The 12,476-nt window shown below is 39.3% G+C and overlaps 1 protein-coding gene and 1 pseudogene across 1 annotated transcript; both read right to left on the bottom strand.

The window, feature by feature from the left end:
* Positions 1 to 1,318: 1,318 nt before the first annotated feature.
* Positions 1,319 to 2,296, bottom strand: LOC122427986 (olfactory receptor 5L1-like). Its single transcript, XM_043447578.1, has one exon. The coding sequence runs from the start codon at positions 2,294 to 2,296 to the stop codon at positions 1,319 to 1,321; it is 978 nt and encodes a 325-aa protein (XP_043303513.1).
* Positions 2,297 to 7,716: 5,420 nt separating this feature from the next.
* On the bottom strand, positions 7,717 to 8,655 carry LOC122428459 (annotated as a pseudogene).
* Between the last annotated feature and the right edge of the window lie 3,821 nt (positions 8,656 to 12,476).

Raw genomic sequence — 12,476 nt, 5'->3', positions numbered from 1 at the left:
GTATAGATTTAGTTACAGATATAAAATCTATGAGGAAAATTACAAAACTATGATGAAAATATCAAATAAAATCTAAATAAATGGAGATATATACTATGAACATGGGTTGTTGTTGTTCAGTTGCTAAGTTGTGTCTGACTCTTTGTGACCCCATGAACTGCAACACACCAGGATTCTCTGTCCATCACTATCTCCCTAAGTTCAAGCAAACTCATGTCCATTGAGTCAGTGGTGCCATCTAACCATCTCATTCTTTGTCATCCCCATCTCTTCTTTCCCTCAATTTTGTCCAGTATCAGAGCCTTTTCCAGTGAGTTAGCACTTCACATCAGGTGGCCAAGTATCCGAGCTTCAGCATTGGTTCTTCCAATGAATATTTAGCAATTGTCACCTTCTCACCAAACCCCATTATCATTCCCAGAGACTCCAAAACTGTTGGATAATGACATCATAGCAAAAGTTACCTAGATTGCACAGCAAACATTTCTCTTTTTTAAGTACATTGTTTTATGCTTTTAATTTCTTTTAGATTTACCAAGGTATAATTGACAAACAGAATTTATATATATATAAAGTATAAATTTGATGTATGTGTGTATATATATATATATATATGGTAGATTTGTCTAAAATCACATGCAATGACACAGACAAAATATGCAATAAAACTAGTGTTTTTCTTATTGCTTGCCTGTTTGCTTCTCAATTCATATATTTCTCAGCTAAATATTACCTAATGACCTAAAAAATCCAAAAGAAGCTAACAAAGAAGCACTGAATTAAAAGCTCTTGATGTTAGAATTATAAATTATAATTTTCTGTATGACAAAAATATCCTGAACAAGGTCTAATTCCTGTAATTTGAAAGATGGTTCTGCTTAGAATGTGTATTCCATCAAAACAATCTAAAGGAATTAAACAAGCTACTGGAGTGAAACAGAAATTCAGAATATGTTCATTTGTGCATAAGATCAAACATGTGCTCTTCACTGCAAAATAACAGCAATTCAATTTTGAAATAAATCATGGTTTCCATAATGGATAGAGAAATAAAATGTGAGTTCTTTAATAAGCTTATGGAAGTTTTACAGCAGACTAAATGTGTGTTTTAACAGTCCATTGCCCAGAACCATTTAAAGAAATTTAGATTGAATAAGAGCAAGGAAACAGACTGTGAATTTTGATATATGCTCAACACAAATTGACAGGATACAAGGTACAAAGAAAAATGAGTCAAAAAGACTCATTCATAGCTACCCACTTCTGTACACCCTTTCCAACATTACAGCACATCATCACCCTTTCATCTGCCTCCAATTTAGAACCCTGAGTCCTGCTTGGAGAATATTATCTGGGAAAATATTTTGGAGCTCACCACTTTTCTGAGAGCTTCTTTCACATCCTTGTTCCTCAAACTGTAGATAAGGGGGCTCAGCATGGGGATCACTACAGTGTAGAACACTGTGGCCACTTTGTCGGTATCCATGCTGTTGCTAGATTGGGGCCGGCAATAAATGAAAAGGATTGTTCCATGAAAGACAAGGATGGCTTCAGGGTGGGAAGCACAGGTGGAAAAGGCTTTGCACTTCCCCTCTGCAGAGTGCATCCTCAGGATGGTGGTGAGAATAAACAAATAGGAGGTGAAGATGACCATGGTGGTGATGATCTCACTGAAAGTGGCCACAATGTAGGGCACCAATTGACTCACAGTGACATCAGAGCAAGCAAGATACAAGAGACGGGGGAGATCACAAAAGAAATCACAAAAGTGGTTGATCAGATTTGATCTGTAGGATGGGATCTGAAGAGCTAAACACAAGTGAATCAGAGAACATACAGTACCATTGAAGTAGCAACAAAACACCAACTCCATGCAGAGATTCTGGGACATGGTGACCATGTAGAGCAGTGGGTCACAGATGGCCACAAGGCGGTCACAGGCCATCACTGCCAGCAGAATGACCTCAGTTACCACAAATGTGCAAAACATGTAGTATTGCACAGCACATTCCAGGAAGGAAATGGCCTTGTCATCATTTAAGATGTTAGCTAGAATCTTCAGCATGATGGTCGTGGAGTAACAGAAATCCACAAAGGACAAGTGGCTGAGGAAAAAGTACATGGGGGTGTGGAGTCGAGAGCTGACCTGAATCAGGGCAATCATGCCCAGGTTTCCCAAAACTGTGGCTCCATAGATGGAAAGAAACAGCAGGAAGAGGAAGACTCTGAGCTCCAGGGCATCTGAGAATCCGAGGAGGGTGGAGTCTGTCACAGCAGTGCAGTTTTCCTTTTCCATGTTCCTAATTTACTGGGTATGGAGTAAAATATTAATAGCTATTCTGCATTATATCATCCTTGATTCAGTTTCGCCTCTCTTAAAAAAGACATGATAATGCATACTTTTCTATAAAGTTAGTGTAGTGATTTTGTTCATTACATTATACAATTCACTATGCAAATTCACTGCTTTAGATTTATCTGAAGTTCTAAACAAAGAAAAAGAAAGTGTTAGTCGCTCAGTTGTGTCTGAATCTTTGCCACCCCATGGACAAGACTTTTTTGTCTATGGGATTCTTCAGGCAAGAATACTGGAGTGGGTTGCCATTCCCTTCTCCAGGGGATCTTCCCCACTCAGAGATCTAAGCTGGGTCTCCGGCATTGCAGGCAGACCTTTACCATCTGAGTCACCAGGGACAACAAAGATGTGAATATGAAATTAACAGAAATGCTTGCTGCTGCACTGCACCATTATTTATGAAAGCAAAACTTAGGAATACAGTGTAAATCTGAAAGAAATAATCAGAATTATGGTATACATTTATATACAGGACTTCCCTGATGGCTCAGATGGTAGAGAATCTGCCTGCAATGTGGGAAGTCCGGGTTCCATCCCTGAGTTGTGAAGATCCCCTGGAGAAGGGGATGGCTACCCACGCTAGTATTCTTGCCTAGAGAATTTCGTGAGCAGAGGAACCTGTGGGGTTACAGTCCATGGAGTTGCTAAGAGTTGTACATAATTGAGTGACTAACATATATATATATATATATATATATATATATGCTAGATTTTCATATTTATACCATATATCTGGTTTTTCATATATATAGGCATATATATATATAAATTATGCAGATTTTTGATGAATTGTTAAGGACCTTATTAATGACCATGAAAAGTGGCAAGTGGCAAATGCTAAGCCAGATTGCACAGATAAAATATTATATATGTACATAAATTTCATCATATATCCAATCATTAAAACATCAATGAAACATTATTTTATAACAATTTTTTACAAAGAAAAAACAATGGAGAATCTTGTTATGGGCTGCATTGGAGAAGGAAGGTGGGATTTTTTAAAGAAAAGAAGGCATGTGATACATAGAAAATGCCAACAGAGGACAAGAATGTGCTCATTTCCTCTCCCTCCTGACCCTCGGTAATTTTAAATGCTTTAGAGGCATGAGTTGGTATATCTTGGATGAAAGAGGCTCTGGACTAAAACTCAAAATGTCATTTGTACCAGGGATAAGAAACCTGCTATGGAGAGACACCTCTGTTCCACTCGTGTCTGCTTCAGAGGTTGGTCTCATGTTTCTGTTTTTCCATGAACAGTTCTGGGACTTCACTGGTGGCTCAGCAGTAAAGAATCTGCCTGCAATGCAGAAGATGTGGAGACACATGTCCAATCTCTGGGTCAGGGAAATCCCCTGGAGGAGGAAATGGAAACCCGCTTCAGTGTTCTTGCCTGGGGAATCCCATGGACAAAGTGGCTTGGAGGGCTACAGTCCATGGGGTCTCAAAAGGATTGGACACAACTGAGCGATTAAACAACAACAACAAAAACAGTCTTGAGGACCCCTCACTGCCATTCTCAGCCTCTGAGTGGCTGTCCGGAGAATCTCCCTGTGGTCTTTCCCAGGTTCCCTGGAGGGAGTTAACGTGACAGAGGAGGAAGTGTGAAGGTGGGAGAAATCAAACATTCTTCCCACTTTGTTCACACTCGTTTTCCTCTTACACTAATAGCTATTACAAGATATTTGGTTTTGCAGATTAAATTTCTATCATTTCTCTTTGATATTGTTCCTCCAAAGCTTTAAATACTTTCATAAAAGAGTGTCTGCAACATGACATTTCTTAAAACACCCTCTAAGAGAGAACTAAATACAGAAGCTTAAAAATAAATCAGTACCACTGCTCTCCAACTCCCCCCAAATCAGAGTGTCATCCTACCAACCAACCTATGGGACAGACATTGCTTCTTTTGTTTCTGAAGAGGGTAGGAGGCAAAATGATACAGACTCTATGTTTTTATTTGTGTTTGTCTCTGGGGCCCATACTCCTTAAGCTTCTGAGACCAATCATTGATTTCTGTAGGCCCTCAGCAGAATATCAAGAAAGCATCATCATCTTGGGACTCAAATAATTAATGAGTTTTTTGAGATAAAAGAGGGGTAAAACTATCCCAAGTGGGTACATGTTATTATCAATATAATCAAACATGATTCACTCCAAAGGTCACGATGAACTGCAGACCACCATAGGCTGCATTCAAACATTGCTCTGTTCACCAGGACCTACATTGTCATTATGAAATATAATATAGTAGGACTTCTAAACTTTGCCTGTATATACAAAATCTTCATCCTTGAGGGCTTAGTGTCTGAAGTCACACCAGAGTTTTGCCAAATATCAGAGAAGGTTAAGAATATTGAGCCTCCTTTCCTGAGAAGAATAATAGCTGATCACACGTACTTTGCACATTTTGAATACAACTATTAACACGTTTGGTTTTTATTAAAATAAGTTAGGTAAGTACAGTTATGTACTGTTGGGGTCCTTTAATGGACCGGAACCTTGTGGTGCGGAGTCGACGATAAGAAAGTGAAAGAGAGAAAGAGAGAGAGAGAAAGAGAGAGAGAGAGAGACAAAAAAGACCCGGGGACCTAAGCTCTGATGGAGCAAAGGTGCTTTAATGATTTTTCTATGAGTATATATAGGCTGCAGTACAAGAAACTTCTTTCGGGAATGATAGAGATCAGAAAACCAAAAGTACAGCAACCGTTACCAAGGGACCAAGGGGTAACGTTAGTCACAAGGTCAGGACACATCCATATCTCAAGTAAGGGGAAGGAGATTAAGCTGTTTTGTCCTAAGGAGAATGTTTACTAAAGGAGACTCATGCTTGCCTCACATAATGACCTCAGTCCCTGGGAGCAGCGTGCTGTTCCACTTGAAGAGGGACAAAGGACTCATGAGAGACAGCACGTAGGAATCCTCCCGTCAAACATTCCCTGACAATGTACCTTTACTAATAAGGTGACTGAGGCAAAGACAGCTGTCGCTTGCACAAAATCGTAAGTGGAATCCCTGATAGGAGGAGCCTACATACTGCATTTGGGTTTCTGCCATCCATGTGATTCTGTGTGGAAGAGCAGAGCTACTACACAGTTCTGAATGGCATCCCTCCTGCTCAGTGCCAAGACCATTTAATGGGTTTGCCTGACGGATCTCTCCCAGGTCTGCTCCTTCTCTAACTATATGAATGATGTCCCTAAACCAACAGTGTTCAAAGGAAAGGCTGTGGTTTGTGTCTTTGGATATACAAAATGTTTCAAAAATTCCTAGCATATAATTAGCTAAAATAATTGGTTTCCAAATTCTTGACAATTTATATGGCCTTTCCTAAATTGATCCATCTGATAAGTTCCTGAGTTTGAGGAGTGTTTCTGTATCTTCTTTCTATCTGGCACTGTCACTATTCCTTTTCTGTCATTTTTTTCAAAAGCAAAGATTCCTCTTTTCCATTCACATAATACCCTGTGAACTATCTCAATTAGAAAAGCAAAATCAATTTTCCAAAACCTAAACACAAGAACACTGTGGAATATTACTTTCCAAGAAGCCTAAACTGTGCTTCAAACCTATGGTTTGACTTCTTATTTCTCTCTGATACATATATATATATATATATATATGTATATATATATATATATTCATGGAAAATTATGACATTAGATGTGTTTTACCCCCAATACAGTGATGTTATGAAATTGAATATTAATAGATTGTTATTAGTTTGAAATTCTTAATACACCATAAACTTGTTTTCACAAAGTGTATCATCTGAAGAAGGCTGTATATTGTCAAGGCTATATATTGTCACCCTGCTTATTTAACTTATATGCAGAATGCATCATGAGAAACGCTGGGCTGGAAGAAGCACAAGCTAGAATCAAGATTGCTGGGAAAGATATCAATAACCTCAGATATGCAGATGACACCACCCTTATGGCAGAAAGTGAAGAAGAACCAAAGAGCCTCTTGATGAAAGTGAAAGAGGAGAGTGAAAAAGTTGGCTTAAAGCTCAACATTCAGAAAACTAAGATCATGGCATCTGGTCCCATCACTTCATGATAAATAAATGGGGAAACAGTGGCAACAGTGGCTGACTTTATTTTCTGGGCTCCAAAATCACTGCATATGGTGATTGCAGCCATGAAATTAAAAGATGCTTACTCCTTGGAAGGAAAGTTATGACCAACCTAGACAGCAAATTAAAAAGCAGAGACATTACTTTGTCAACAAAGGTCCATCTAGTCAAAGCTATGGCCTTTCCAGTGGTCATGTATGGATGTGAGAGTTGGACTGTAAAGGAAGCTGAGTGCTGAAGAATTGACACTTTTGAACTGTGGTGTTGGAGAAGACTCTTGAGAGTCCCTTGGACTGCAAGGAGATTCAACCAGTCCATCCTAAAGGAGATCAGTCCTGGCTGTTCATTGGTAGGACTGATGGCTGAAGCTGAAACTCCAATACTTTGGCCACCTGATGCGAAGAGTTGACTCACTGGAAAAGACCCTGATGCTGGGAAAGATTGAGGGCAGGAGGAGAAGGGGACGGCAGAGGATGAGACGGTTGGATGGCATCACTGACTCGATGGACACGGGTTTGGGTAGACTCCGGGAGCTGGTGATGCTGGGAGTTAGGGAGGCCTGGCATGTGTGGTTCATGGGGTCGCAAAGAGTCGGACACGACTGAGTGACTGAACTGAACTGAAGAAGGGAGTCTCGTGACAAAAACACAAAACCAAAATCTATAAAGAGCATCATTGTCAGTGGCCCTTTATATGTCCGGGAAACACATTCACAGGAAAGCTACTTTGCATGGCAGGTGTTTTACATAAATTATTTAAATATAAAAATTTATTGAAATGTATTTCATAGTCATTAGTCATAAATTGAGTAACATAAATATGCAGTTTTGTTTGATGAACTGTATTTAAACCACATAAAACAACATTTTAGAAGAATATCAGGTGGAATGACATCAACAATATGTTAAATTTTCTAACTTTCAAATTTCATTGTTTTAATCAATTTTTTATTCTATGTGGAAGAATAGCAGTCATGTTTAATTGTTATATAATAAGCAGTACTTAATACTAAGTACATAATGAGGATACATAATTACTCATTCATTTATTCACTCATGTTTAAACATATTTATTATAGGCTTGCTCAGAGATAAGTACTATTTTAGGTACTGCAGGAAGAATAAAAAAATGTTCCTTTGTCACAAATTTATATTTAAGGGGAACAGTTTAATAGATTAATGTCTTAGTCATCTATAAAAACTTCATGTAAATATATGCTACACGTCTTGGAAGGCTCTTTTCCCATTGTTAATGGGAATTGAAGACTTCTTTGGACATTGGTTCAGTGAAATGAGGCTTTTGTGTCTATTAATTTTCAGAAGGCATCATTCACATCTTTATTCCTCAGGCTGTAGATCAGAGGGTTCAGCATGGGGTTGACCACTGTATAGAACACAGAGGCCACCTTGACAGTTTGTCACAAGTTCTTGGAATTGGGCACACAGTAGAGAGAAAGGATGGTCCCATGGAAGATGGTAATGGCAGTCAGGTGAGACGCACAGGTGGAGAAAGCTTTGAGACATCCACTGGCAGAACGGATGTTTAGCACAGTGACAAAAATAAAGACATAGGAAGTGAGGATGATCAGAAGTGTACTCACCTTGTTGAAGGTGGCGAAGCCAAAGAGCAGCAGGTTGGGGGTGTGTATATGGGAGCTTGAGACAGCAATGAGAGCAGTGTATTCACAGAAAAAGTGGTTGATCACCTTATGTCCAGAAAAGTTTAGTTGGAGGGCATAGCAAAGGAGTACCAATGGGCCAAACATGCCCCAGAGATATGACCCAGCCACCAGCAGGGCACACAGCCTCTGTGACATGACCACTGTGTAAAGCAGAGGGTTACAGGTGGCCACGAAGTGGTCATAGGCCATCACTGCCAGCAAGAAGGACTCAGTCACCACAGCAATGCAGGACAGGAAGAACTGCAGCATGCAGCTACTGTAGAAGATGTTCTTATCGGTCATGACCAAGTTCTCGAGCAGCTTGGGAGTAATGATGGAAGAGTAACAAAAATCAACAAAAGAAAAATGACTAAGGAAAAAGTACATGGGGGTGTGAAACTTAGGGTTAATTTTGATGATTACCATCATGCCCAGATTTCCTACCACGGTGATAATGTACATGATTGGAAACATGAGGAAGAGAGGAATCTGAAGCTCTGGATAATCTGTGAAACCCAAGAGGGCAAACGTTGTTTCCAGACTAAGATTTTTTGTAGTCATCACTATGATGCCTTTGAAAAGAAAGGATGGGAGAAGGGAGTTTTTCTTGACAAAGAGGAGATTTACAGAAATAAGTGAAAATCATACTATGACTTTCTGTGATGGACTAAATAAAATGAAAGGAGTTATTAGTTCTAACTTTTTCCATTTACAACATTCCTTATATAGATAACTACTGTGGATGGATCTACTAATCCAACTGAGTCTCTGAACAGTTTTTGCATATCCATTGCAGCTGGTATTTTCCTAGAAATACTTAACACATTGAAGTGAGTACATTCACTCATCAGCTAGTAGCATAGTATGCACATAACATAGAAAATATTTGCACATGAATGCATAATCAAATGAAGGTGTCTAAGAAAAATGTGAGATGTTTGCCTCAAATAACAACATACACTGTTACTGTATTTTGCTTGCATACACAAATCAATTAAAGCCTTGAAGAGAATATGTTTGTCTTCTAAGTACCAAAAAAATAATAGAGACATCTAAGAAGAGAGCATCAGTTCAGTCAGTTCAGTTCAGTTACTCAGTCGTGTCCGACTCTTTGCGATCCCATGAATCGCAGCACGCCAGGCCTCCCTGTTCATCACAAACTCCCTGAGTTTACTCAAACTCATGCCCATCGAGTCGGTGATGCCATCCAGCCATCTCATCCTCTGTTGTCCCCTTCTCCTCCTGCCCCCAAATCCCTCCCAGCATCAGGGTCTTTTCCAGTGAGTCAACTCTTCGCATGAGGTGGCCAAAGTATTGGAGTTTCAGCTTCAGCCATCAGTCCTTCCAATGAACACCCAGGACTTATCTCCTTCAGGATGGGCTGGCTGGATCTCCTTGCAGTCCAAGGGACTCTCAAGAGTCTTCTCCAACAACACAGTTCAAAAGCATCAATTTTTCAGTGCTCAGCTTTCTTCACAGTCCAACTCTCATATCCATACATGACCACTGGAAAAACTATAGCTTTGACCAGACGGACCTTTGTTGGCAAAGTAACATCTCTGCTTTTTAATATGCTATCTAGGTTGGTCATAACTTTCCTTCCAAGGAGTAAGCATCTTTAATTTCAAGAAGAGAGCATAGCAATCCCATTTTAGCATGTTTTGTTCAGTAAAGGATACTTCTCTCCTGGGACAGCTTCACTGCTGAGGAGGACAATAACTCGTTTTGAATTCTAAGTGGAGTGGACACTTTATCAGGATTTATAGCTTATGGCTTAACTTCTATTATAGACCTAAACATTGCATACATGTCTCTTAAGGGTCTCAAGATTTATCAGGTAAGAGTTCTCTCAGAATTAACTACTTCTCATTTTTGTAAAAGTTTATATACCAATTTAAACTACACATAAATAAATATGTATAAATGCCCATTTCCCAGTAGCAAGTTTATTCTCTTCTTTGTGAAATAGTTGTCAGGGGTCTTGAAGCATGGTTGCTAATTTGTTTCTTTAATATTATTGGACTCAGAATTGGCTAGCATTTACAGTGATTTAACATAAAAAGAAAAGTGAAAAGAAAACCTCAGTTACCATTTCAAGAAAATAATATTTTTACTGTGTCATAAACAACTACAAAAACTTACCTGCAATAGAGAAGCAGGTCTCCACCATCTTGTTTTTCTGTGGGCTGAGTGTAACTAGGAGACCAGTACACTTACATCTGACTCTGTAGCCCTGGAGACTCAAACCCAGGAGGACCACTAGCAACATTTTCCTCACAAGCATCAAAACAGATCATTAAGGCAAAAGGTAGGTCTCATATCATTTTTTATGACTAGCACTTTTTTGGAATTACACAGAAATGTGTGGCTTGAAATTGGCTGCTCGGCTTTGTTTCCATGTAATTAAAATGCCCCCTGGAATGAATGACACTAAAATAAAGCTAAGGGACAAGATCCTTAATGATGTCTAAAATTGGAAGTTTACTTACATAGTTTTCTTTGCAATTTGGTTTGTCTGTTTCTTGAGTATATGTTTAATATTTATTCTTTCTTGGATTTACTTACTGTTTGCCAAAAAATTTAAAAGATTTAGATATAATTTTCCAACTTTTTTTCACACCTGATATGCCCAGTGTTGCAATTATTTTCCTAGAAAGCATCCTGTCAGAAATATATTTCATGTTTTAGTTATAATGAACAGGACACAAGTCAATGCACAGTCAGCTACATCAGCAATAAGTGAACAATGAACTTCCAGATGCTCCAGCTGGTTTTAGAAAAGGCAGGGGAACAAGAGATCAAATTGCCAATATCTGCTGGATCATTGAAAAAGCAAGAATTCAAAAAAAAAAAATTTATTTCTGCTTTATTGACTATGCCAAAACATTTAACTGTATGGATCACAATAAACTGTGGAAAATTCTGAAAGAGATGGGAATACCAGACCACCTGCCCTGCCTCTTGAGAAACCTGTATGCAGGTCAGGAAGCAACAGTTAGAACTGGACATGAGACAACAAACTGGTTCCAAACAGGAAAAGGAATATGTCAAGGCTATATATTGTCACCCTTCTTATTTAACTTGTATGCAGAGTACATCATGAGAAACACTGGGCTGGAAGAAGCACAAGCTAGAATCAAGATTGCCGGGAGAAATATCAATAACCTCAGATATGCAGATGACACCACGCTTATGGCAGAAAGTGAAGAAGAACTAAAAAGCCTCTTGATGACAGTGAAAGAGGAGAGTGAAAAAGTTGGCTTAAAGCTCAACATTCAGAAAACTAAGATCATGGCATCCAGTCTCATCACTTCATGACAAATAGATAGGGAAACAGTGGAAACAGTGGCTGACTTTATTTTTCTGGACTCCAAAATCACTGTAAATGGTGACTGCAGCCATGAAATTAAAAAGACACTCTTTGGAAGGAGAATTATGACCAACCTAGACAGCATATTAAAAAGCAGAGACATTACTTTGTCAACAAAGGTCCATCTAGTCAAGGCTATGGTTTTTCCAGTGGTCATGTATGGATGTGAGAGTTGGACTATAAAGAAAGCTGAGCACAGAAGAATTGATGGTTTTGAACTGTGGTGTTGAAGACTCTTGAGAGTCCCTTGGACTGCAAAGACATCCAACCAGTCCATCCTACAGGAGATCAGTCCTGGGTGTTCATTGGTAGGACTGATGGCTGAAGCTGAAACTCGAATACTTTGGCCACCTCATGCGAGGAGCTGTCTCATTTGAAAAGACCCTGATGCTGGGAAAGATTGAGGGCGGAAGGAGAAGGGGACGACAGAGGATGAGGTGGTTGCATGGTATCACCGACTCAATGGACATGGGTTTGGGTGGACTCCAGGAGTTGGTGATGGACAGGGAGGCCTGGCGTGCTGCAGTTCATGGGCTCGCAAAGAGTCGGACACAACTGAGCAACTGAACTAAACTGAACTGACTCTGTGTGTCATGCCATCTCCTATGATGTACAGGGAAGGCTGACTTGCTGCAGTCCATTGGTCGCACAGTCAGACACAAATGAGTGACTGAACTGAACTGATGATGGAATCATTAATATTTGATTTCCACCCAATTGAAATCAGACAAAGACACTACCCTGATCTCTCTGTCTTCATGGCTGAACTCACTGTTGACCTCTTCCCTCATCTGTTTGTATAAAATATCTAATACATACATTGCATCTTCCATATAGCTCAGATAACAATTTGCCAGTTCTGTGAAACTGTACCCCTTTTATTTGTAAATCAGTTTGTGAAAAGTGGTCTAGGTGATTTTTTAATAATACTCAAATAAGCCTTTATCTTACATTTCAATAAAATTTTGTCACTTTTAATTGACAAATGAGAGAGGAATTTAGGTTTACCTCT

This window comes from Cervus canadensis, chromosome 26 (genome assembly GCF_019320065.1).
Source record: "Cervus canadensis isolate Bull #8, Minnesota chromosome 26, ASM1932006v1, whole genome shotgun sequence".
In the NCBI taxonomy this organism is placed as follows: Eukaryota; Metazoa; Chordata; class Mammalia; order Artiodactyla; family Cervidae; genus Cervus; species Cervus canadensis.
The sequence above is the reverse complement of the archived record's forward strand: the minus strand, read 5'-3'. Positions and strand labels throughout refer to the sequence as shown.